At 37.5% G+C, this 26,838-nt stretch overlaps 1 protein-coding gene across 1 annotated transcript in view; it reads right to left on the reverse strand.

Moving 5' to 3' along the window:
• Positions 1 to 482: 482 nt before the first annotated feature.
• The window catches only part of FTCDNL1 (formiminotransferase cyclodeaminase N-terminal like), a 50,757-nt gene continuing 24,401 nt past the window's right edge, over positions 483 to 26,838 (reverse strand). The window contains exons 4-9 of the mRNA XM_034642468.1: positions 16,821 to 16,926; positions 4,918 to 5,411; positions 2,564 to 2,611; positions 2,090 to 2,120; positions 1,157 to 1,308; positions 483 to 592 (exon numbers count right to left, since the gene is read on the reverse strand). Of these exons, the coding sequence (XP_034498359.1) occupies positions 483 to 592; positions 1,157 to 1,308; positions 2,090 to 2,120; positions 2,564 to 2,611; positions 4,918 to 5,411; positions 16,821 to 16,828 (843 nt within the window). The 5' untranslated portion in view covers positions 16,829 to 16,926. The remainder of the gene's footprint in view (positions 593 to 1,156; positions 1,309 to 2,089; positions 2,121 to 2,563; positions 2,612 to 4,917; positions 5,412 to 16,820; positions 16,927 to 26,838) is intronic.

Below are 26,838 nucleotides of genomic sequence, written 5' to 3' on the forward strand. Positions count from 1 at the left end.
TCCAGACCCTCCGACTGTCAACTGTCTCCTACGCAGGATGAACATCTGGGGGTGGACTGGTCCTGATGTAATGAAGAACTTCATGTACTAGCTAATTTGAGATTTAATGTAATTGAACATAATTGTTTTGAAGACAATTAAAATCATTATTCTGGTCTAGACAATTCTGAACTCTTCATTTTTGTGTGAACCGTATTTTCCCCCATGCTGAATTTTAACCCTTTTTGGGTAAAAAAGTATAGCAAATTTGGGGCCAGGATTCCCCCGGGAAATAATCTTTGATTGTCAAGTCACATTAAAATGCAGCGTAAGCAGTGAGGTGCTCCTCTGGAAACCAGTCTCTTTTCCTATTGCTAGTACCTGTTGTAGCTCAGCTCAGCCAGAGTCCAAATCTACATCGCAAATGTTAGACAATCCAGCATTAAATAAAAATGAGGCAACATCATACAGGGATTTCTGAGGTCATACAGAGAAGAATGCAATTATCCTAAGGCGGACTTTCCCCCAAAGGTTATGAGCCTCTGCATCTCGTAATTAGCCACGCTACAGCTAGACAGTGCAGGCAAAAGGTCTTTCTTCGCTCCCAATTTGCCTAATTCAAAAACACCTCAAGTGACATAGCTCAAATTTTCCAAATTAAACTCACCCCTGGGGCTGAAATCAAGCATGTGACAGTTCAGTTCTAAAGCAAATCTTAAAGAGAGTTGTGCATAGGGAAAGAAAGAAAAAAAATCAGAGGAAAAAGGGGTAGGAGTTAACATTTAAGTGGTTTTTCAACCTCATCATTACCCCTGCTCAAGAAAATAGGACACAGATGGGCAAAACACACCATTGTTCTGCCCTGAAGAGTCTAAGGAACTCATTAGAAACTACTGTTGTTTCTCCTGATCTATGGTGAATCTGTAAGGGACAAAGTGGTTGATCTGCCCCATCCCAGGGCATTTAGAGTTCCACAGTGTTGTCGGGTGGAAAGTGGAAAGATAAGTCACAGAGGCACGGTACGCACTGCAACCCATGAGATCCCATTGTTGATATAAGTCTTCAAGGTCAGCTCTTCCCAGGGAGTTGAGGAATAATTATATTATTACAAACTGTTCTGAGTTGTGAAAAATGGTTTCCAGTTAGGAAGGACACACTTCCCTAAACCTTCTCTTACTTCTGGCCACAGCTCCACACTTGTCCCCTTGGACACCAGAGAGAAGGTAAATGGGAAAGAGGTTCACTGCTCCCAGGCAAGAGAGGATCCCCTCTCGAACCTGCAGAGTGATAGACTTAAAGGCCTCCAAGCTGGCAACCAGAAGAGAATTGCTTTAAAATGTGAAATTGTAAACAGCAATCACTAAACTTTTACTTGCATCTGAAGAAGTAGCTATAATTTTACTGAAGCACTAGTTGTTTTCCTTTTGCAATCTGTATAGGAGGTTTTTTACGCAAATAAAGAAAAATAAAAGATCCAACCATTTCCCTGAACCTCACCTCCCAATTGTCATAAAGTTTCACGTTTCTGCCAGCTCTTTATTCCCAAAATTGGAGGAATTACGCAATGTTCATTGGTCTTAAACAACTTTATATTTTTTTTCAATTGGTTACTTTAATTTTTTTCAATTTTATCAAATTAATCTGATAAAATCCCGTGTTATTTTCAGAATGCTTTATGAATAATGACATTAAAATATACACACATACATTTTTCTGAAGCATAAGTATTTGATTTTGCTCTTGTTCATAATTAGATTTTTTTATTGAATCATTATATCTAAGTACATATTATAGACTATACTATATATATCCTATATAGCATATAGGATATACTATACTATACACCTATACTACTACTACTCTGAGTTTTCATTAATGCAGTATGACCATTTTAGCAATAGCAATAAACAAAGAAGCAAATTTTACATCCTATGATTAACATTCAAGATAATCTGTCCTGCGTTTGCTGGAAGTTGTCAGCTCTTTGCTCTCCAAATAGGCCTTTTGAAGGAAGAAACTCTGCTAAGTTGAAATCAGGTTTATTTGAAAATATTTTGAACCCTTTACTAAACAATATTAAGATAATACAGGCTTTTCTTAAAACAATTACGATCCTTCCAGTTCAAGTTGTCCTATTAAACCTGACAACATCCCAGAGACATGGAGTTCATTTCATTTCAACCCATGAACTAACTTAAGATTTTAGGGTCCTGACCCAAAACACAACTGCTTAGTGTATTTCATTCCATCCCAACTTATCAGTGAAATCAAGGTTGACTTCAACACTAGTACTTCACAGGTTAAAACTACAAAAGGTTTCCTTAACCACAGAAGATATGGGATCATCATCTTCAGTGAAAGAATATTATTAAATCTTGGACCCCAACGTTCATTTCAATAAAGAGGAAATGGGAAATGTTTGAGATATACATGTTCAGAAGAATAATGAAATGAAGTTTTGGAGTACACTCTCTTGAGTATTCAGATTTATACAGGAAATCAATGATTAAAGAGCATTCAGGTCTACCTGAAGCTTATCCTTCATCAAAAGACATATACAAAAACAAAGAAACTGAAATCTTACCTAACTCATTAATAGAAGCTGCTATTGATACTTCAGGATATTCCTGCCCTGCAAAGAAAACAACACATACATGCAAGAATTTTTTTTTCTGTGATGAAATCTTAATCATCTATTTCTTCTGATACAATTAAATTTAGCTTGACAGAAAAATTCTGGGATTTGACCTCTGAAGTGACATTGACTAATCATGAAATTCACTGGTACTAATGTCTACTTCTTACAGCATTACTATATAACCAGATTATAGTTATAGCTAGATCTGTTATCTAGTTAGAACAGTTCAGAGGCTCAGTTCAGAGGCCAGCATTTGGTGCCTATGACAGATCATCTCTTGGACTTGCTACTGGGCTTGGCAAAGTTCTCTCAACTCTGGTAGCCTTTTCTTTCAATCGCCAAATCACACCACTCTAAATTCTGGTCCTTCTCAATCTCATCCTCTAGGCTTTGTCAATTTTTCCTTCCAAAACCCACAAATCAAACTGCCTGTATTATATCTGACATCTGGAAAAGCTAAGATAGGCCAATTAGTGCCTGAAGCACAGGTTCCTGGGATGTATGCACCTGTCTGTTAGAAACTGTTCTGTCTCCACCATCTCCTTTTCAGAGGCCACCAACAGCCTTCAGATGTTAACAACTTCCAGCTTTTGGTGGCTTGTGACTCACTTGAATGTGTAACCTGGAGGAGAAAGCTGCCATACACTTGTATGGCACCCGCACATTACCCTAAAGTTATTTTTAAAGTTTACAAGCCTGGTTCAGCCTCCTTAAAAGTCCCCCTTAAGCCTACAAAAGCAAATTCAAAGTGAAGGACAAAAGTTTTCAGGCAGTAATTAAACTGTTAGCTATGCTATTATACCTTTGTTGCCCTGTCCCCTGGCAGTCTAACAATTAATCTTTTCAGAAGAGAGGAAAAATAAGTTACACACAGGAACTACAGAGCTTATAGCAGCCCTACGCTATTAATTTTAATAACATGAAAAGATAAACATATGTCACTCACTCATAGCCAAATGAGCATCTACAGAGCCCTGCCCTGGTGTACATCTAAAATTTATAACTCAGGTTCCTTTACCTAAGACATTTTAGGTTATTTAAATATTTTCACATTGCTTAATCAGAAAAAATACAGATGACATAATTTTATTCCACTCATTTAAAAATAAATGCATTTAAAATATTTGTAAAACATCAGGTCATTTTCTTAGCTAGTGCCACCTTCCCTCATCTTTAAAACCATAAAAGATGAAGCAAGAACAAGACTATACAACCTCTTATTTTATGTATTTTTTCAACATACTCTAGCTCCTGGAAGAAAAGAGATGATTTTATTTTTTCGTCCTGAATCTTCCTCTGAAAAGCTTTTATTCTCAGTTTCACATGATACAATTGAATCAAATGCTAAAAGAATGAAACACTCTCTCCTGCAATTTCTTAAGCATGCATAGAGAAAAAAAATTACTGCTGGCAGGAGGAACTGTCAGTATGAATCTCAGCAGAAGTAAATTGTTTGGTATTTGTAATGGAGTATAATAGCTATAATTCCACTTGAGCTGCTGCCACTAATAAGCTGATAAAAACTGTGAGTTGAGACCCAGGTGTCCATCAGTATATGGCTTCCACAAATGTCTCTGCACAGTCATTTAATCACAGAGACAGGTAACCCAATCCCATTAGAGATACTGTGTCTGACAATGAGGGGCCCAAGCTGGCTCTTCCCACAGAGAATGCAAAAGCACAGCTGCATACTGATTCCAGGAGTTTTCTTATCAGTAATTATCAGGAATTTTCTTAGACGTTTCCAGCTCCTGCAAAGTTGTAAGACAGTAACTTCAATGTGCTCATCATTAGAAATGGGCTAGGGGAAAATACATCTTGCTCGTGAAAAGTATTCACCAAATCAAAACTGACTCAGAAATTAAAATATACTGTCTCAAATGCTTTAAGATTGTGACCCTAATGCTCACCTGTTGCCAAAAAGTTTTTAATAACAAAGCATTTCTACTTAAATGATTAGAAGTCCGAATACACTGTGTTTTGTATGTGTGTGTGTGTGTGTGAAAACAAAAACAACTGGTATCCAGAACTGTGTGTCATCACATGAACATTTTAACAAGGGTAAAATAAACAGTAATATCTCTCATTGGAAATACTGGCCCAGGGAGTAAGTAGGCTTGAAGTCCAGTCTTCTGAATTGCTGAGTGATCTTACGCACATCACTTAAATGCAATTGCCTACGAGTTTTTATATGGAGAAAATGGAGTAGAAATAATAATGTTGTAATAAAAGCATGGGCTTTGCTGGCAGGAGAGCTTTGAAAAGTAGCTGGTATTTGGCAAGTTTATTTTTTATTTAACCTGTTGAATAAAAAGCATAATGTACAATTATGCTCATTCTTTCAATGATCAAATAAATGGCCCACAAGGGAAACATTACACCTTTATGTAAATACATCCTCCGTAGGAGCCTGAACTCCTGAACAATGCTCATCTCAGACACTCTTCTCCAACATGAATAAGTACACTGCGGAGCTTTTGGAAAGAGCACATGTGCACATATGAGTAACTGATCTATCTCAGTATCCCGAGTTTTGCAGAGGCTGTAACAGCCCAAGAACAAGGAGGAAAGTCTAAGAAGAAAGAAGAGTGTTCTACAGCACTGTCTGCAGAATACAAAAACCACTATAGTCATACATATTTGCTTCAATTGTCTGTTGTTCCTACCAATTTTTTTTTCAAGAAAAGCTGCTTTTGCTATGTTCTCAACAACGTATTTTCTTCCAGCTTCTGAAATATTTAGTAAACAAGCAGCCAAACGGGGCCCCAGTCTGGAAGAAGACATGGTGATTTTTCTAGAATAAGAGAAAAAATATTGTTCATTTCGGTCTCTATGGCTCATTCATATTTTCATGTTCATTAACCATAAAGAAATTACAGTTTTTTGGAAACCAGGCAGTCATAATATGAACACTTCACTATTTTATTCCTGGAGAACACCTAAAGGAAGAAATCCTCAGATTGGGTCAACCAGGAAACCATGTGTATGTTGTCATGCACATATGAACCTACAAAAATAGTGACAATACTAGAAAATACAGGGCAAGTTACTCATCCTGAATTGTCATATAAATAAAAATATTTGTTAAAGTATTTTATTCCCTTTTAAACATCATCTTCCCTAGAGTATCCCTGTTTACAAGGTCTATCCTACTTACCAAATAAGCTTGATCCTCTTGTTAAATGAAACTTACTAGGCAAATGTAGATAAGAGAAATGAAGAATATTCTTATAAAAACCACTTTTCTGGCAAAAAGAAATCTCTATGGGCCATGCTATAAGCAATATATGAACAAATAAAAGGGACTAATTTAAGTGCTGTAAGTAACAACTATTTGACTAAATTACTCTCATAGTTTAATCCCCAAAGTTCCTTTATCTGTTTAAAAGATCAGGCCATATTTTTGTCTCTTTTAAATATTATAACTAGATATGGCCCTCATGAATTCATTCAACAAATTATTTCATAAGGGTTATTTTCTGTCAGGCAACGTTCTCAGGGTGGGGAATACTGCAGTGAATGGTGTCCAGGCTTGAGACAAACGTTAAGCTTATGAGTTTAAGCTAAACTGTGCTCTGGTGCAAACAGCAGTACTGTCGATGCATAAATCCTCTGGCTTCTGTTCACTAGGATTGTTCATTGGCCTAATCGTCCTAACTTAGAGGTAATGCAGGGCTCCGTGGCTAGTTTAGGTTTGGAAGCAACTTTTCATATTGTGACCATCATCTCATGATTGAAAATTCATAAAAATATGGTCATTAGGTTTTTGTAGACATTAATAACATCGTTGTAATAAAGCAGCTCAGACCTCTCTCATTTCTATGTAAACAAAAAATTGCTTTACACAAGGGGTGTGGGCGTCTTCTGGCTTTCATTTGTTTTCAGTGTGTTTATGTAGCTTAATTGTCTCATCAGGCACTTTCCCAACATAATTATGCTTTTTAACAAATGGTGTTTATGGCAACCCCTAACAGTGCAAAAGAAAGGATTAGTTTCATCCTCTCATTCCACATTTTGATTCCCTGTGGACAGTTAAATCACACAAAGATGGTGTTAGAAAAATCTACCTTCACAGCAAAAACTGAAATTAGCGGCCACCAGGCTTTTGGAGAGCAGTCAGTCTTGTTAGCAAAAAGGGTAAGTGTTTCTTTGCCTCTTCCACTTACAAAGTAACCCAGAGCAACCTCGCAAACATTCAGTGGTTTGGAAGAAGGCGCTCCTGGTCCGCCCATCCCTCCAATCACAGTTCGATTACTTCCGGCCATAAACCAAAAACCTGCCTCCCTGAGAGGAACTATCAGGGCCAGCGCGGAATGGAGCAGTTCGCGACAGTTCCGCCAGATCACCTTCCTCCTGCGCACACACCGCCGTTCACGCTTTTAGGGCCGCAAAAAAGGCTTGCCGAGGGGGCGGTAGCGCGTGCGGCGGTTGGACCCCGCCGCTAGGACTCCCTGCGTGGCCCCGCCCCGGTTCCGGTGTGGAGTGGCTCAGGGCCACGTGGGCCGAAGGCTACCCCGAGGAACTCGGCGCGGGCCTTGGGGCAGTCCCCCGTCGCCCCGTGAGGCCCGCCGGGAGCAGCGTCTGCGGGGCCCGGCTGCGAGGGACGGCCGGCGAGGGGCTGCCCGGACCGGCTCTCGAGCCGGCGCTGGCGCCCGCAGCTCCGTACTGGGGAGGGAACCGACCTGCGCGCGCGGAGGGGCGGCGGGATAGGACGGCGCGGAGCCGGGGTCGCCGCGCGTCACGCGCGCAGCTTCCGCCGCCGGCCCCGCCCCCCGGACGCCCCACTCGCGCTCCAGTCCGCCGCGCGCCGCCCAGAGAACGCTCGGCGGGTCGCTTCCTGGCCTGCCCTCGGCTACCCCCGCACCCCCGCAGCCCGGCGGCCCCGAAAGCTTAACATTCTGCTTGGAATTGCCTCCTCACCCCCTCTTCTTTAGCTTGGGATTCTCCACAGTTGTCTCTTGTAAATTAATGACTTTTTAAAAGCGCATTAGAATCTAATGATGAGGTCATTACCCTTTAATCATACACCCAGCAGGGGGCTCTTTGGCGCACGTGCAGACGCACCCTTCTAGTAAAGTCTATCCTGGGAAATATTGCCCGCAAGCGCTTGTGAGTAGGAGCTGGACCCACCCCAGGAAAAAACCAGTACTAGCACCTGCCCGTTCACTCGAAGTTACAAGCAGTATGAACCAGGCATTAAGCATTTCCCTTTTTTCTAGGCCAGTGAACCTTGAGAACACGTTTCCCCTACAAAAACCTGGGTTTTTTAAAAATATATATAGCAAGGATTAAATGTCACCATTTTGATCCAATTTCTTCCTGAATTGAAATAATCACTAAATAACTACTTTGACAGAATAAATTAATTTTTAAATCTATTTTTTATTTTCTAATTATACTTTTTAAACACAGATTTGAGGAAATTAACATTTATGTGGACATTTGGTTTCTAGCCTAATGTGGCATAAAAATAAGTAACATAATGAGTGTTAAAAAAAATCAGGTTCATGATGCTTCTCACATCATCATCATTGTACTTAGATGTCACAACAGTATTATGTGCGATTGTGTCAGATCCAGCCTTCTCCATCTCGGAGTGTTGGCAGGTAGGAGGGTTGTTGGCAAGAGGAGGGGTGTTAACCTCAGGATCCTGGATTCATTCCAAGGCTGGTAATTACATTCTGCCAGCCAAAATTCATCCCATAATTTTAATTGGATAAATCCTTTCTGGCCTAAGCTACTGCTATGCCTGTCAAACTGTTGCCACATTTCACCCCAGAGGTGTCTGTGTTTTAGTTGCAAGAATCAGTCCCTTTGAGGTTGGCTTATCAATTTAAATCCTCAAAGTGCTTTGGGATCCTGTGGAATTAAATATATATTTAGGTATTTTTTCTACAGAATGTGCCATAGAAATGCGTAAAATAGACATATACCCATGTTAATGCCTAAAAACCAATACCCACCTAATGTCAGCAGATAATTTCAAAATAATTTAACTAGGTGGATGTCCCTAACTTTCTCTTCTGTCCTTTTGAGAGCTTTTACTGACCATAGCATTAGCTTCCAGGTTACAAAAAGTACTTCAGTATCCAACATTTCCTTCCAAGGGAAGACAGTGGAACTGAAGGCCCTGTATCTCACCCTTCCAAACAATCCTATGAGACTACTTGCTACAATGGAAGACATAGTAACATTACATCTAGTGTTATCTGTCCTTCCAGAGAAAACAGTGTGACACCTAGGGGCTCATGGTTCTAGCTGTAACAACTGCTAGAACTAAAGCTTTTTCCCCACGTCTCCTAATTCTCCCTGTGAGAATGTCTTTCCCTTTACAGGGCTGCTGCGGTGTTAAGATAACATTTCTGAAAGCATCAACACCCAGCGCTCAGTAAACCTTAATCCCTTTCTCAGCTGAGGTCAGACAGAAATGGAGAGAAGGCAGGGTCCCAGTGCTCTTTGTGGACGAGGGCAGCGTCTGCTCCTGCCTCAGGAGTGTAAGCATGTCTTTTAGGAAAAGACAAGGAAACGGATACCAGCAAGTCTGATGAAAAGTTCAGCAGTAAAATTGAAAGTCTCATTTTGCTCTCTTCAAGAATTGAAAAGTACGGGATGGCTGGGTGGCTCAGTTGGTTAAGCGTCTGCCTTCAGCTCAGGGCATGATCCTGGGGTCCCGGGACTGAGTCCCACATCGGGCTCCCTGCCAGGGGGGAATCTGCTTCTCCCTCTGCCTGCTGCTCCGCCTGCTTGTGCTCTGTATTTCTCTCTCTCTTTCTAACAAATAAAATCTTAAAAAAAAAAAAAAAAGAATTGAAAAATACCCTTGGTGTTACTTTTGCTCAGTCACATGTAAGCTTGCCTTTTTGTTATTTAAAAGAGCTCTATGTCACATTTACAATGTGTGAGCATCAAACCTCTCATTAGTTAACCTAGCATGCTTTGGGGGAGTTTTTCATACATTTTGGGTGAATGCGTTATTCTGACTACATGTTTCTCCTGCTAAGTCCACATTCAGGGACTTTGATCATTAGAGTTCCTGTCCAAAACCAAATAAGCACTGGAAGAGAGCATAGCTACAAGTCCCAGTGTCAATTTTATCTGTGAGACCTCTTTCCTAACACTCCCATGGGTCCTTGTGAGACGAAGATAGTTTTCTGTACCCTTTATTCTCATTTTTGCAGCAAGGAAAGCATAGGTCTTACAGGAGCTTCCCTGGCCCATCAGAGCTGAGGTGTGTAAAAGAGAGAGGTTGTGCTCTAGTTTGGCTCCGCAGAGCTCCGGGAACAGAGCACTCAGGCGCTGCTTGAGCAGACCTGGGATCAGGGTGAGGGAGTGAGGCATTCACCTCACATGCAAAATTTAAGTGGGTGCCAAAAAACTTGGTAATGCAGTATCCTCAGAAGTCAAAATTAATGCAAAATAAGAAATCCGTGGTGAACAAAATAACATTTTAAGTAAAGACAGAAACCTACCCTGTACTTGTCCAACCCGGTCACCCTCCGCTCACCCTGATCCCTGCCCTGTGGTTGCGTTCCCCTTTGTACCAGTCTGTTCCTGATTGAAGGGTTACGAGAAAACTGCACCACTCTGCCCTGCCTGCATCCTTTCTTTGGGCCCCCAAAATGGGCAACAAAACCAGAAATGTCAAGGGTAGGAATTTCCAAGCCAGTGGTTACATATAATTTATAGTCTGTTCAAGAGTTCTCTAGACCTCCATATAGAGGAGAATTGGCCAACTTACCTCAAGAGAAGGCAAACCCTTATTAGAACAAGCAAAAGAATCAACTCTATTAACTAAATACATTTTCTTACCTATTATCTGACACATGTCAAAATATGGTAATTAGAAGTTTTCCTATTGCACTTAGGAATTTTGAAATAAAGTTTTAAAGACCATTTTAAATTAATGCTACAAGTCTGTTTTCTATCTTCATATTCCAGCACTTACTTCTGTTCAGGAAAACATGAGAATTCCCCTTAGAAAGACAGAAATATAATTCCTTTAAAAAATTATTTATTTAAGAGAGAGAGAGAGAGAGAGAGAAAGAATGAGCAGGGAGAGGGACAGAGGGAGAGGGAGAGGGAGAGAATCCTCAAGCAGACCCCCTGCTGAGCACGGAGCCTGACTCAGGGTTCAATCCCAGGACCTGAGATCATGACCCGAGCCAAAATCAAGAGTCAACTGCTGAACCAGAAATCTGATTCCTAATGCAATTTTTTTCTTTGAAGATTTTACTTTCACCCTCTTTTTGCCTTATATCGATTTTTTTCTGCCTTCTTTCTTCATGAAATGTAAGAAGATTTTATTTCTTCTTTCATGTAAGTGTGGTCTAATAAATGAATAATTTCAAAAAGTGACTTTAGTTATCATTCCAGGACAAGTTAAATACAGACGTGGTTTTAATTACTTGTTTAAAACTGTTAGAAACATGTGATATTATGAAATATCTGTTCTATTAGTCATTTTCTAAAACAGCAATTGGGTTTCACTGCTGCCATTTTTAGTTTGTAGTTACGCTAGTAATTTATTTTAAATGAGTAAAAGGAGCTTCATGTCCAGAAAGAAGTTATAACAACTAACAGAAATACCTCCATTTCCCATACACTGCTGCCTTAATTGTGGGAAACAATCTCCAGCCATTTTTGTCTTAATGAAGGAAGAAAAAAACTCACAAGATTTCCAGAATTAACCTTCTTCACCTACATTTTTGGGAAATGTCTTTCTCTTTATACAATATGATTTGGTTGGCTGAATTTATCATGAAAGACCAGTAGACTAGAATGTAAGCATAGTTATTAGCTTCAGCTGGAATCACTTGTTATGCATTCTGTTCATTCATACTGGGAATATCTCAGTAATTAGCCAAAAATTTAAAGTTTACAACCTATCCACACCTTAATTTATTCTTTGCCTTTTTATACCATGTACACCATGTTTTATACCATAGACCTTTTATTCCATGTGGTCACTCAGTTGTGCATTCCTTTATTATGGAACCTAGGCATTGAACGGAATGAAGTGTCTCCTAGGGCCTCTCTCCAATGCTGTTTTTTTTATAGCTATTAGTCATATTGCAGATGAAAAACAATTCCTAAAATAGACTTTGCATTTTTGCTGAAAATTTGTTTTTAACTTATGGGACTACATTAGAATTATTCTTAAAACTAAAATTCACAAAATGTATCTTATTATATCCAGAAAAATGCTGGGAATGTTCAGAAACATTTTCCCCTAAGTAACATGAATTTTGGTTGTGTCGTGAGGTTTTGTCAAGAAATATTTACTTTAAAATGCCCACCGCTGGGTGATGATGGCCAATTTTCATTAAGAAAGATAATAATCTTGTGACGATCCCAGTAGTGGCCAGTCATGCTCTGTGCAATTGTGGGCACTTCTGTATTGCTGTCATTTAATGTCCCATGTAAATGCAAGAGAATGTCAACTCTTATTGATACCAGGAGAGTGACCTCCTATATGCACAGGATTCAGAGACCTTGGGCAGAAGCATTCTTGTGATGTCTGCATGTCCTAATTCACATGTGTATTCAGAACCATTCCTTTCTTTGAAAATGAGCCCTTTGGGAGAGAACCAGTTCTGCTCTTGGTCAGATCTCTAAGCTCTGTCTCTGCAGGACATTCAGACTGAAGGTTCCAATTATGTTTTTCTTGCTGATTTGTCTTGTATTGCATATCTTAGTGTTTGAAGGGATTCACTTTTTAAATGTATTTTTCATTACATTTAAATAGAAAGTGTCTAATTCCTTTTTTATATATATATTATTTTATTTGACAGAGAGAGATACAGCCAGCGAGAGAGGGAACACAAGCAGGGGGAGTGGGAGAGGAAGAAGCAGGCTCATAGCAGAGGAGCCTGATGTGGGGCTCGATCCCACAACGCCAGGATCACGCCCTGAGCCGAAGGCATACGTTTAACTGCTGTGCCACCCAGGCGCCCCAGAAAGTGTCTAATTTCTTAAGAACAAGTGAGCAAGATAATTAGTTGGTGCTGTTGTTCTTAATGTTATCTTTATCCTACCTGTGCCTCTCAGTTATTATGCAACTCTTTTAGCTTGAAGTTCTCCGTTTTTTGGAGAAGATTTGAAAATACAAATTCATAGGAGTTCAGGTCAGAAAAGACCTCAAAGATCATCTGGCACCTCATCATAACCTTTGTTCAAATGATGTCTGATCTTAACAAAAAGACAATAGGGGTGGAAGCGGAGTTTGTGATGAAGCAGGGGGAGGGGTGGGCGCCGCGGGACACCCCCACTCTTTGCCCCTGCCACTGCTTCTTCCATGGCCCCTCCCTGAACCCTAAAGTGCCTCTGAAAACCACCAACTAGTTCAACCACTTTTCTGGGTCTTGAAATCCTTTTTTACCACAGCATATAAAGTTCTTATCTTTTGAAGATTAACTATCTTGAAACAAGTCTATGATGCCATCTCAAAACACGAGCACTGCGAAAAATCCACACTACTTTAAATTATTGGGTTTTAATGATAATTTCTGTGGAGGAAAGTAAACATGAACGGATATTCAAATCTGAAATGATCCGTCAAAGGTCTTCATTAATACTCAAGGAAGTATGATACAGAAACCCAGAAGGATCGCGATTGGGGGAAAGAAGAAAAAAGGATTAAAAAAGATGCAATCAGACCGTTATAGTGAGACAACAAGCGAGGATGAGAGTGGCTTAGTTCCTGTCTCCCAGATCAGTTCAGAAGGCTGTAACACAGCCCTGCCTTTCCCGGTGCCTCTGTCAACTTTACCATCAATATTTTCACATCTCTATTTGGGGTACAATGATGGCAGTGTTTTGCCACAGGAGATTTCTGTATTCTATTTAGATATGGGGCCCATTTTTCTTTTCTACCTTCCCCATCCAGTTTTTTTTTTCTTTTATCTCATGATATGTCATTTGATCTATGGGCTAAATTCGGAATGACAACAGAACTGGACTAGAGCAGGGGTTTTAGCTACCTATATTTTAAAGCTGAATTTAAATTACAAATATAAAAATATTAAACGAGAAATATAGTATTAAAAATACATTTTATAAATCATAATCAAATTATATCAAATATTCAGTTGATAACTACTAATTTTACTCAAGTAAAATTCAAACAATTGTTAATCTTTGGAGTCTCTTCATTTATTAATGTACAATATAAAAGACCCCAGTGTTTTATTTCCCTAAAACACTCATTTTTTTAAATTTTATTTTTTATCTTTTTAAAGATTTTATTTATTTATTTGACGGAGAAAGAGAGCACAAACAGAGGGAGTGGCAGGCGGAGGCAGAGGGAGAGGGAGAAGCAGGCTCCCCACTGAGCAAAGAGCCCAACACTGGGCTCAAGCCCAGGACACTGACAACACAACCTGAGCTGAAGGCAGAAGCTTAATGGACTGAGCCACCCAGGTGCCCCAAAACACTCATATTTTTTAAGTAATTACACAAATTATAAAACATATGCTAAATTTCTTATATCTAGTTAGATTGTCTAAAACTTATTGATAAAAGCAGAGAAGGTTAAGGAAAAAATATTTTAAAAATCTATCCCAGGTGCAACCAAAAGTAGTTATTGACATAGGAATTAACCAATTGGAAGACTATATTCTCCAGAATAACTTGATCTTCTCAAGTATGTCCAAACACCAAATAATATACTAATAGGAATATATTATATTTTGTTCATTATAATGAAAGCACATGTCTGCGACAACACAACTTTGTGTATAAAGATATTTTCTTTATAGATATTGTGATTTTTATTGATAGTCATAATATCAATGTAAAAGTATACAGCATTTAATATATCTAATGGATTGACTTCAAAATTACAAAATGTAATTTTATAACTAAAGGCAACCTGAAACATATATCATCAAATACTTTAAGGGTGGGAAACCCAGACATAAAGAGGTAAAGTGATTACCACATGTTTAATATCATTTTTCTATTTTAAGTTTTGATTCCTGGAGGGTAAAGTCCAAGGCCCTTCTCAGCAGGACCCCATTCTACCTTTTTAAGAGTTTCACCTTTCCCTTTTCCAACCTCCCTCCCCTCTCTAATTTCATGCCACAGCAGCATACTGCTCTCCGAGCACACTCTGGACTACTGTGTATCTCTGGGTTAGCTTGTGCTTTGCTCAAAATTTCATTCTATGACCACCATAAACAACCTCCATCCCTGTGAAGCCTTCCTGAATTCTGCCCTCTTCTCCAGTACTTACCATTCTCTTCTGTGTTCTCAGAAAATCCTACATTTAACACTGAAACACTGATCACATATCGTTACAGTATTTCGTAAGAGTCTCTCTTCCCTGTAAGATTAAACAGGAATAGGATAATTTTTGTCTTTTTAATCCCTAGACCTTATTCTGGTCTAGAATCATACTAGGCATAGTAGATGCTTTGTAAAAATTCATCGAAGGGGTGAATATGTACACACAGAAGTCAATGATTGTGTGAACTAATTAATGAATGAGCAGACAAACCAACAGAGCGAACGAATAGGTCAAGTTCCTCAACCTGGGCACCATTAATCTTGGGCAGGATAATTCTTTGTTGTGGGTTAAGTCTTTCCTCTGCATTGTAGGATACTCAGTGGCATCTCTCACCTCTACCCACAGGTACCAGTGGCAGCCCCGTCACCCAAGCTGTTACGATCGAAAATGTCTCCAAAGCATTGCTAAGTATTCCCCAGGGGTTGGAGAACAGCTGAAATACAGGGAAGCCTGGCTGAATGCAGCAATTTCAGGTGGAGGGCAGAGATTAGAACTCTGGTCTCTAGTTCAGTCCAGAACTTTTTCCATTACGACTTAGCCCTGCTAAGATCCAAGTTCAGTTCTTAGACTTCTCATAAGACATTTTTAAAACCTGAGACAAATAACAAAATTTCAGAAGCATAATTTTCTGGGACAAAGTATTAAAAAAGCAACATTAGGAATAAAGACATGCCTTCCTTATATCAACTAATCTGGCTGACGTTACTTTTTTTTTTAATGGCATTTACCTGTAGTCGATATTATTAAGTGGTACTTATTTGGCCCCGCCTAAAAGTTGCTCCTACAAAGCATATGGTTTTCAAAAATTTTCTAAATGCCACGTCATAGCACCATCTTGTGGATTTCAGAGGAATTCACTGATTTCAGTTTAAAATGTCTAGTTCTCCAGAAAAGGAGAAAATAAGAATAGAAAAACTATAAAAAAAAAAATTGGGACGTTCTTTTCTTATTGAAATATTCTACCAAACTCTGAATTAGGGACTTCCTAAAGTTTGATTTTGACTTTGGTATTTGGCCAAGATTTCTAGTCGGCTTCAACTACAGCCTCCCTTTAGCCTTTGGAAAATCAAATAGCCACATACCCATGTCTTCATCATCCTGTCTGGATCATGCACAGTCAGTAAAGCAGGGGCGAAATGCCAACAAGGAAGGCCATTCTAAGGTTTTGGTTAACATTTGAATATTCTCTTTGAATGTACAGACATAACTTGGAACTAAAATTTCCTTATATGCCGGAAATATTGGAAGAGCAAAGTGTTGCAAAATTAGGGAAGATTGTGAAAGCTGATAATGTTATATAGAAAACAAATAAGAATTTTTAAGTTGTTAAATTGAGAAATAGGGAAATAGATTGACAGAAATATGAATATTTGTGCCTGTACCATCAAACTTTAAAAATTCCATTACTGCATTTTTTATGGTAAAAGTGTAATTGTGATTACATTTCACATTTCTTCCTGTATCCAAGAAGTTCATTCTATGACGATATCTAACTTCAGCCTCTGACAAGTGTTATAATACTAAGCCGTTTGGCATTCAGCCTAAATATGTATTTATATAAATCTATTCTAAATCTAAAAGGAGAGGACAATGAAAAGAAGATAATATAAAACATAATAGATTTGAAGTTTCATCTCTTTTTCAAATATGTAAGTTTTCTATTCTGACTTGAAAGAAAATACTCAGCACAAATGACCAGGAGCACCAAATGCTCAGAGAAGTGGGGGAAGCCTACATAGGATTACTGATATGGAAGAAGCATTTCTACTAATCATATCTGCAATTAAATTCTAATTTTATAGACAAAATATTCAATTGGTTACAATTCTTATTTGTTTTTCCCATCCCAATACGCAATTGCCCTCTCCTCTCCCTGCGAAAAAGTAAGGACAGCTGTACACTAAAAGGTTTTGTTACCTCATCATCTCCTTTGTTCATCTCTTCAAATGGAAACACCAAGAATTGCTAGCCAGGTTCAGTGGGGCGCAATTCGGTATCCAAAGTCCATTCTTCTCTAAGTTTCCTTTATTTCGGAAAATGGGAGAAGACAAGGGTGTTAAAAAGAGAACTTTTCCTGCAGGAACTTTCACGTAATTGTTTTGACCCCAATGTAACTATTTTATGTTACAGGACAGTAGACTACTTTGCTTGCCTGTGTGCCTTAAAATGGAGCCCCAGCAAGTGGAGAATGGCCATGGAATCTAACAACCACGACGGCAATAATTGTTACGACGTTTAGGTCCCACATTACCTCTGTAAGAAAATAATCAATGTTATGAATAACACATTTTTGATTTTGAATTGATATAGAGATGTCCCTGATTAGTAATACTGCATAGTGGAAAGAACTCTGGACCAGAGATCAAGAAGCCATGTTTTTATTCCAGTCTGTCATCAAGTGTGTAACACTGGACAAATGACTCAGGCTCTCTGCTCCTCGGTTTCCATATCTGCAGAGTGAGGGAGTTGGAAGAGGGATTCTATCATGTCCTTTCCAGTTTAATAGGCTAAGTTTCTATGACGTGCCCTCTTGGGTAGAAACATACCCCAATCTGCATATTCTTTCTGAGACTGGGTACCAAGGGATCAGTTAAGCAGTGTTGCCCTGCACAGTTTAGGAATCTAACAAGACCATCTCTAACTTCTCCTTCTAGTGATTAGAAGGAAGTTGTTTCTTTTTTTTAACTTTTCTCAGTACCATTTATTTTCCATATATACATCTCTGCCGACAAGTTTCATTTTACTTGTAAATATTTCCTTCAAATTTCAGAAGAGGGCTCCTAATTCTACTACTCAAAAACTCTAGTTCCCAATTCTCTGAACTTTCCATATTTTATAGACCACAATCATATATCCTGTAAACAATCTATTCCTGAAGAGGGCCTGCAGAGCGTTTACTCCCTGAGGTGTAAGTTTTCCTCAATGAAAACAAGATTGGGTCTCACCACATGGTATACTGTTTTCTTGGATATGTACAATAGCCATTATAATTTTAATGAATAGGAAATCCATTTTTATCTTTATTTTCTTATTGNGGGGGGGCATGGGGTGGGGGTGGGGGGCGGCTATTACTTCAGGAAATGGCTTGATCTTTCTAAACCTATCATTTTATCCTGACCTGACACAAAAACCATTCCTGTGTAGATGTGATGCTTCTCTGGATGTTTCCCAGCTCCTTTGCTATTATTGTATTTAATTATGTCTTCCTAGAAACAAGTAAGAACCTCTGAACTTTCTCTTTAATACTATGGCCATTTAACAGATAAATGAACTTAACCTTAATCCAACATTTACGTATTCCCAATGATTCAGGTACCTTCTGTTTTCATTGCTGCAATTATCATTTCAGTATGTTATACATTTAATTCAAAGGTAAAACAAAAACATTTGAGAGGAACTTGGTGGGTTCCTTTGTGCTACCTTGATCAAACATGGTTTTGGTAGTGAAAATCCATGTGCAGTATTCACTGGAATCAAAAGTACTTGAGTCTGAGAATTAAATACACATATACACACAAACAAGTTATCCATTTGAGAACTGAGATTAGTGTAATAACCTGGAATCTGATGCAATAGGAAATAAGAAGGGATAGCATTTTTTTAATTAAAAAATTATTTTAAGATTTATTTATTTGAGAGAGAGAGAGAATGTGAGTGGGAGGGGCAGAGGGAGAGAGAATCTCAAGCAGATTCTGCACTGGGCTCCATTGCACGACCCTGAGATCACGACCCGAGATCACAACCTGAGCCAAAACCAACAGTCAGATGCTTAACCGACTGCACCACCCAGGGTCCCCAAAGGAATAACATTTTTACCTAGTGCTAATGTTATACCCTGCACTAACCTCTCACCTACTGAAATAACACACTAACTGCATAGAACCAGAATCCTGAGGCGTCTAACATTGAACATTAGGCAATAGTTGTGGCAAAGGTAATGAGCCAGTTAATCTCAAAGTTAGGCAAGGTTTTAAATTTAAGCTATAGACACACCATAATGAACAGTGTTGGGGCAACCAACATAATTCTTTGTTTTTTTTTCTTTGGTATCAAACATGAAATTATATTCTCAAGTATTCTGGCAAAAATAATCAGTCAAAATATTTTTGGTAAATGAACTTCTTAGCATTTGTCTTTATTAATGTCTTTATTAATACCATAACAACTATTTTAGTATTTTATGGCATTTACTAATGACAATTTTATTTCTATTTAATATTTAAAGAGAAGATTTTCACGTTTTTTCTCTTCAAGTTCTTATACACATGTTATTTTTATCTTATTTACAAATTAAGCAGATTTAAATTACTAATCTACTTTTAAATTTTAAATGAGAAATGCTTTTAAAAAAAGCAACAGGAATTAGACATCGAATGCCCAAAATATTGAAAACATAATCCCTTTAAAAATATCTACCATCTCTCTCCTTCCTCTCCTTCTAATTCAAACTAGTTAGTTTCCTTTGAAGATGTCTTTTGCCAATGTTTCTGCAAACTATTTTTGTTTGAAAATTTCAGGGTGGAATAGTTTTTTAGATGAAGGAAACTGTATTTGCAATTACAGCTTATAAAGTAAAGAAAACCATAAAGTTCCTTTGGCATCAGTTTGACTCAAGGTCAAAATTAGATTTCCTCTTCCTATAATATTTGAATTATAAACCTCTCTTCTTGTAAGTAGATTTGAGAGGTCAGCTGGAAACTGCAATATATTGTATGGATACTAGAGTTATGGTACAATTTGAAGTGAACAGCTCACTTAATTTTGGCCTTCTTCCGTTACAGTAGTGATTTTTCAGTCTTAGTACCAAACATACACTGGGTGGGTTTCAATTGTACAATGATGCCGTTGTATATTTTCTTAATTCAATAACAAGATAGGCTTAAAATTTTTCAGATTAAAACAATTAAAGATTGGAATCATGTATTTTCACATCAGGCTGTGTGGTGATAGTGATGGTTAATAGTGCGAAGGAAGGTATTGGGGTCTACTATGCAACAGAATTATTTATTAGGTGCTACGAGAAAATAAAAAAGGTACCTGTGGAGAGAGAATTCCTGCCCTCGAGGACCTTGTAATACATAGCTGTTTTTTTTAAAGCTTTCAAACCAAACATTTGCAAATCAATCTCAATGAAAATTCTCTTTGAGTAAGAAAGCATGGGGGTTGGGCTAGAAAAATTACCTCATTTCCTCTCATCAACTCCTATTTGAATGCATCACATTACTTATGATGGTGCCTAAAGATACATTGAGAATTCAAACTCATTTTACCTTAATTACTTAATATATATTAGACTGTTTATTTATGAAGTCACAAATCACTGAGCTGAAAAAGACCTGAAAAAAATCCTCTGAAGAGGCAGGGAAAAAACATGTGTCCCTTGTTAAAGAATTAGACTTTAAGAGAAACATAGAATCATTAAAGGGTTTGCTATGGTCTGAATATTTGTATCCCCCCAAAACTCATATGTTGAAAACCTAATGCCCAGGGTGATAGATAGTATTAGGAGGTGGAGACTTTGGGGATGATTAGGTCATGAGGGTGGAGTCCTCATGAGTGGGATTAGTGCCCTTACAAAAGGATAAAGAAAAGTCTGCAGTCTGTCACCTGGAAGGGGACTTCACAGAACCCAACAACACTGGCATTTTGATTTCAGACTTCCAGTCTCCAGAACTGGGTGAAACAAATTTCTGTTGTTTATAAGCTCCCCAGTCTATGGTATTTTTTTAAAGATATATTTATTTATTTTAGAAGAGGAGAGCAGAGGGAAAGAGAATTTTTTAAGCAGACTGCACTGAACACAGAGCCAGACCCAGGGCTTGATCTCATGACCCCAGAGATCACGACCTGAGCTGAAACCAAGAGTAGGTCACTTGACCGACTGTGCCACCCAGGCACCCCTGGTATTCTTTAACAGCAGTCTCAATGGACTAAGACAGGGTTGTGAGGCCAGAATTTAAGATTAATTTTATTTGATAAATAAATCTGGCTCATGCTCAAGCAATGAGAATAACACAGAAGCACTACAAAGTAATAAATTCCAGAGCCTGATGAGAGGGCCACAGCTAAGTCCTCTGCAAATGGGCAGCAACAGGTGGGTTTGCAAGGCTATCTTGGTTACTTGGTTACCTTCCCACTAATCTCCTTAACTTCCTCAGCCCTCATCCAAATGCGTGGAAAGATGTGCTGAGGATAACTTGGGCTTTGACTATGTTCCCTAGCTTTCTCCCCAAGATTATTAAAAACCTGATATCAGTGATATGGTAATGATTTCCATCATAATTTATTGCATCTAGAGCTAAAAGTAATTTTTCGTCATGAAGACAAATCTTTTTAAAAATTTTCTTAATCCACATAATGTAAGTAGCCCTTTCTAAGATTAGACTACCTACATGTTAGACAATATAATTGTTTATTATGTCATGCTTAAGTGGAGGGTAGTGTGTTTTCTTGACTTTTAACATTTCAAGCACAAAAGTAGAGAAGAGTATAAAGGATCTCATGTACCTAGTTTCAACCACTATCAAAGTAGTGAATTTGATTTCATCTATACCTCATCTATTTTTCTTTCCCCCCCACTTTAGCCCTAAAAGCATGATTTTATTTAATTTTATTTTAATGTTTTTAAAATATTTTATTTATTTATTTGAGAGAGAGCATGCGCTCGAGCAGGGGGAGGGGCAGAGGGACAAGCAGACTCCCCACTGAACATGGATCCTGACACGGGGCTCAATCCCAGGACCCTGAGACCATGACCTGAGCCAAAGTCAGACACTTAACCAACTGAGCCACCCAGGTGCCCCATCAAAGTATGATTTTAAAGGCAAGCCCAGTTATCATATTTTATCCATAAATTTAAGAAGGGATTTTGATGTCAAGAGATCATATTTCATCCACAAATTTAAGAAGGGATTTTGATGTCAAGAAGGGATTTTGATGTCAAGAGATCTCTCGATGACTTACAACTACTTTGGAAAAATTCATTTTGCCCAAGTGGCCATTTGCTCTCAAGAATCCTTGATCCTAGCCACAGTTCTGTTCTCTCAAACATCTTCAGTGTGTATACTTCCTACACCACTGTCAGTGGTATTACCTTCAGTTTACCCATGATTCTTAATGTTAATATGGCAATTTGATTTAAAAGGTATCAAGACAAATCACCACTCACCCATTCATCTATTCACTCATTTATTCATTCAATAAGTATTTGTTGTTCTAGACACCAGAGGTACAGTGCTAAGCAAATTAAATAAAGAACTTGTTCTCCAAACTTATTTTCTAGAGTTTTGATAAAAAGGCAATCATTACATGGAAGAGTACCTCTCTACGGAAGCATTGATGTTCCTGATTCCACTTTATTTTCCCTCTGGGATACTCTTTACACCCTCGCAACAAGCCCACACTTTTTATATAAGGGTTCACTAGTTTTACATATGTCTGTTGCCACCCTGCTCCCCCAGCTCCCACTGCCTGTCCTACAGATTGTTCCAGGAAGGTCTGGAAAAAATTGTGAATGACAAAATAAAGTATTAATAGGAAAAAAAGTAACCTGTGTCTAAAACGCATGGCTTTGAGAATGAAATTTCTAAATAATTACATGACAGCTTTCAGGAAATACGTACGTCTCTACATAAAACTGTATAATTTAGTAATTATGATGTGTTATTTTAAAATGAATGACTGCACAAAATCAGTCCCCTTACATATCAATCTCTAATTTAAAAAACTGATGTTTAAAGCTATAAAAGTTATCATTGTTTTTTGCAACATGGAATACTACCTAATTCAAATTCCTTTAGAAAGCCACCTATAGTACTTTGAGTTTTTGTTGTTTCAAAATTGACTTTCTCTCTGGACAGGTACTTTATAGAGAAAAACTCAATATTTAAGCACACAATATATACCTGTCCTTAAAAAAAAATCAAAACAATAAGGAATCATAGAAGTTTTCTCCCTTTTTAAATTTCAATTAATCTGGTTTAAGCTGTTTATTTTTATTTCTTCAGTCAACAAAAACTAAATTGTAATATGCTATAGGGCATCTTCTGCCATTGCTTCCTTACAGATTGAGAATAGAAATGGTTTCTAATTTTAAGGATCGAAAAGATTTAATAACTGGATGAATTATATTTTTAAATTCCCATTAATTTATTTTCAAATGAGGAAAACCCACAACTTTGAGAACTGATTATTATGGGGGGAAAAAAGGCCTTGATTTGTAATTGTACCCAAATATGAAAGCCTACATTTTGTAAGCATAAAGATTACATTCTCTTCAAAAGATTTGCAAATTCTCATAGGCACATAACTTAGAGAATGAGAAGATTGTAATTTGAAAAATTACAGATTTCATTGTTTTTTTGATGTGTGAAACCTATAAACAAATATCAAGAGATTGTATTGCAAGACTGAAAATCCCTTGTTTAGTTTTGTAAGGGACATTGCCCTCTGTGGGTTACAACCCTGACTTAAAAGAAAAATGCAGAGTAATGCAAAAGACACTCTAATCACTGCATCTAATTACAAAGAAGAATAACACAGTAAAAAAATGTAAGTATCCTTGGGCAGGCGTGTGGTCTAGTGGTCAGAGCATGAGATTTCAAGTCGGTAGTCTACATTTCTATTTTAAACACTACTTCTAAATTTCTCCATGACTTTGGGCATGACATGAACTTTATTTTTAAAAACGAATTTGAGATTCATGCTTGATAATTATAAAGTAGTCTTTTAATCCTCTGTTGGAGGTATAGATCTAATATTATAAAAAAAATTAACAGAGGGACAGGTGTTTTTTTTACTTCTTGGTGATAAAAAACTTACTTGACAGAAAGTTCAGGTAAATATTAATGAATTCAGAAATGTTTTCTTTCCCATTTGCTGGTAACACTGCTATGCCCATATGTTATTTCAAACTTGGTTCAAGGCATTATTTAATAATCAACTCACTGATATGGTGACTAATTCCGATAGCTTTCCTCTAAATTGCTCCTTTGCTTTTGAGGAATAGTAGTCCTCAATGGAGCCAACGCCGCTCTTTTTATACTAATTGTTATTGTCACTCTAAGGAACTTGTACTCCACCGCGATGTGCCTGCTTTGTATTTTGTTTATGTGTAGTGTTTTTTAAGTGTTCCTCCAAGTGTAATAAGTACAGACAAATTACCATGTACGTTTTCTTTAAACTACTGCTAGATTTCTAGGGATGAATGTAGGTAAGTGATGCAAATTCTAACATACCTCTATAAATCAATTAGCACAGTAATTTTCACTGGGGGGAATAATTAACATTTGAATTCAAGGAATGTGACCGGACTTACAGGACTATTCCCTTCCTTCCTCCCTTCCTTCCTCCCTCCCTTCCTCCCTACTTTTCTTTTCTTTTCTTTTCTTTCTTTTCTTTTCTTTTCTTTTCTTTTCTCTTCTTTTCTTTTCTTTTTTCTTTTCTTTTTTCTCTTTTCTTTCTTTCTTTCTTTCTTTCTTTCTCTTTCTCTCTCTCTTTCTCTCTCTCTTTCTTTCTTTCTCTTTCTTTCTTTCACTGAGTTTCAGTACTCTATGAATTTTTCTGAGTACAATAATATTCTCGTATGCTTTTTAGTCCTTAGTTTAGCTAAAGAGTATGTTTTATCATCCGGAGAATCTGCCCGGGCTAAAATAGCCAGTATACAAATTAGAAACAAAGATCAAAATCAGGAGTATCATGTGGTATCAGTATAGCATGCAGTAAGGTTATACAACATGTGGCCAAAATCTCAATTCCAACAAGAACCTTCAGTGTCTGATATATTGCACATTTTCCAGGCAAAAAGTGGTTTTTTAAAAACAGCAATTTATCAAGATAATGCCTCATGAAGGGAAATGGAGACCATTATAAGGCAAAGTAAAACAGCTTAAGGACAAACCTTGTTTTATGTTTCCCTGATTAGAAATGCAGTGTCAGAATGCCTTGCTAAAGTACTTAAAGCACGATTATATGGTCCAAATCTCAGGTGAGAAATCACTGAGTTAAAGGATCAAATCCTGACAGGGTCAGTTCTGGCATTATATAGGAGGAAAATTAGAATTGAGCTTTCATTAAATGTGTCCTCCGGGGGGGATCTTCAAATGGAATCCTTGTGTGGTGGCTTGCAGGAGCTCTAATAGCTTCAGAGAATGCCTCTGGATTTTAACATTTATTTATGGTAAATCTAAAAAGGGGGAAATCCAACTTAGAAAGATCATGAAATTAAAGTTATCTATTTTTTAAAACCTGAACACTTAGGAAAATATTAGTAGTTTCTATTTTAAATGCAAAAATTTAGTCCTGCATTAAGTCCACTGAAGCCTCAATTCCCGTTTGGGCCTGTTCAATGCATCTTGCAATCAAAAACAATAACAGGAAAGAGTAATTTCTTAAAATGTGCTGCTTTAGTTATAAAACACTAAATTTCCCCTTTTTAAAAATCAAACTATTTGATTCTTCATGTTCTTTATGTGTTTCCAAATCCAACCCTACTTTACCTACCCACTCCCTAAATATACAATGGATATAGATTAAAAACAACAACACCTCCTAGGCATGTGATGCTGTCCCTCTGAGAAGGGTAAGGTGGAAAAAAGATTTGTAAACTGCGGGAATAAATTCTGCTATAACAGAATTAGGTACAATGGGTCAACTTCTAGAATAGGGAATGCAGGGTTTTCATTTCATTCTTCAGATGTTTTTTTAAGTATCAATTATAATGATAAACTATAATTCTGTGACTAGCTTAGTTGATACTTGAACTTTCTCCAAGAGTTCATATTTCCTCCCATTAGCCCAGTTTTATCCAGCATTACAACATAATACTTGCATTCCAATCCTAAATCTGCTAGAGTACTTTATATGGATATAGGACATTTAGCTTGGTGCAATAAAGCCAGAAACCTGGCTGGAAACTTTGGGAAAACAGAGAGTTCCTCTGTTGTCTCAATGTATTACTCATCCTATAAAATTCAAATTTTGTTCTTGACATAGCAAAGTTATCTCTAAAAGGTGACCATGGAATCAGAAATAATTATTTTGACAGTGGATTTATGTCATTTTCAGCTTGAGTTTATTTTAAATTTGAAGTGTGCTACAAACTGTTTGTAGCTAACCTCCTGTTTGATTGTTAACCACAAAACAGAATTTTAATAGTTATAACTGAGAACCTACAAAAATGTAACATATGCATTAATTATTATTAAAATATTACATTCTCAGTGTTGATTTATGCTTTTGAAATAATACCAAGTATAGCTTGGTTAACCTTTACAATCATTAATATTTACATGATTGAATTTTATAAAATCTAGAAAGTAGTTCAGGGTGTTATGGATAGACATTCAGAGTCAGGCTTTTCCAACCATCCTCAATATTCAGTTTCCAATTTGTGATTTAAGGTGGTTGCTCTGCCTCTAATTATTGCATTCATAGTCTGGGTAGCAGGAAGAAAAAAGGAGGCATTTCCCACCCAGAACAATTCATGGTAACTTTCATGACTAACATGTGATCATGATTCTTTGACATAGCTAGTATATTCATAATTTTTAACTCTTTTGTCATTGTATTTGATTACACATTTTCTACATTAAAAGATAATTTTCAGGAAAAGGTAAAATCATGATTCTCACATGCAAGCAATCTTGAGAAAGAACAAGGCTGAAGGCATCACACTTCCTGATTTCAAACTAAATTATAAAGCTGTGGTAATCAAAACAATATGGCATTGGTATAAAAACAGACAATAGATTAATGGAACAGAATAGAGAGCCCAAAACTAAACCCATGCAGTCAACCAATTTATGACAAAGGAATCAAGAATATATAATGGAGAAATAAATGGTCTCTTCAATAAATGTTATTAGGAAAACTGGACAGCCACATGCAAAAGAATGAAACTGCACCACTATCTTACACCACACACAAAAATCAACTC

Source organism: Ailuropoda melanoleuca, chromosome 2 (assembly GCF_002007445.2).
Source record: "Ailuropoda melanoleuca isolate Jingjing chromosome 2, ASM200744v2, whole genome shotgun sequence".
In the NCBI taxonomy this organism is placed as follows: Eukaryota; Metazoa; Chordata; class Mammalia; order Carnivora; family Ursidae; genus Ailuropoda; species Ailuropoda melanoleuca.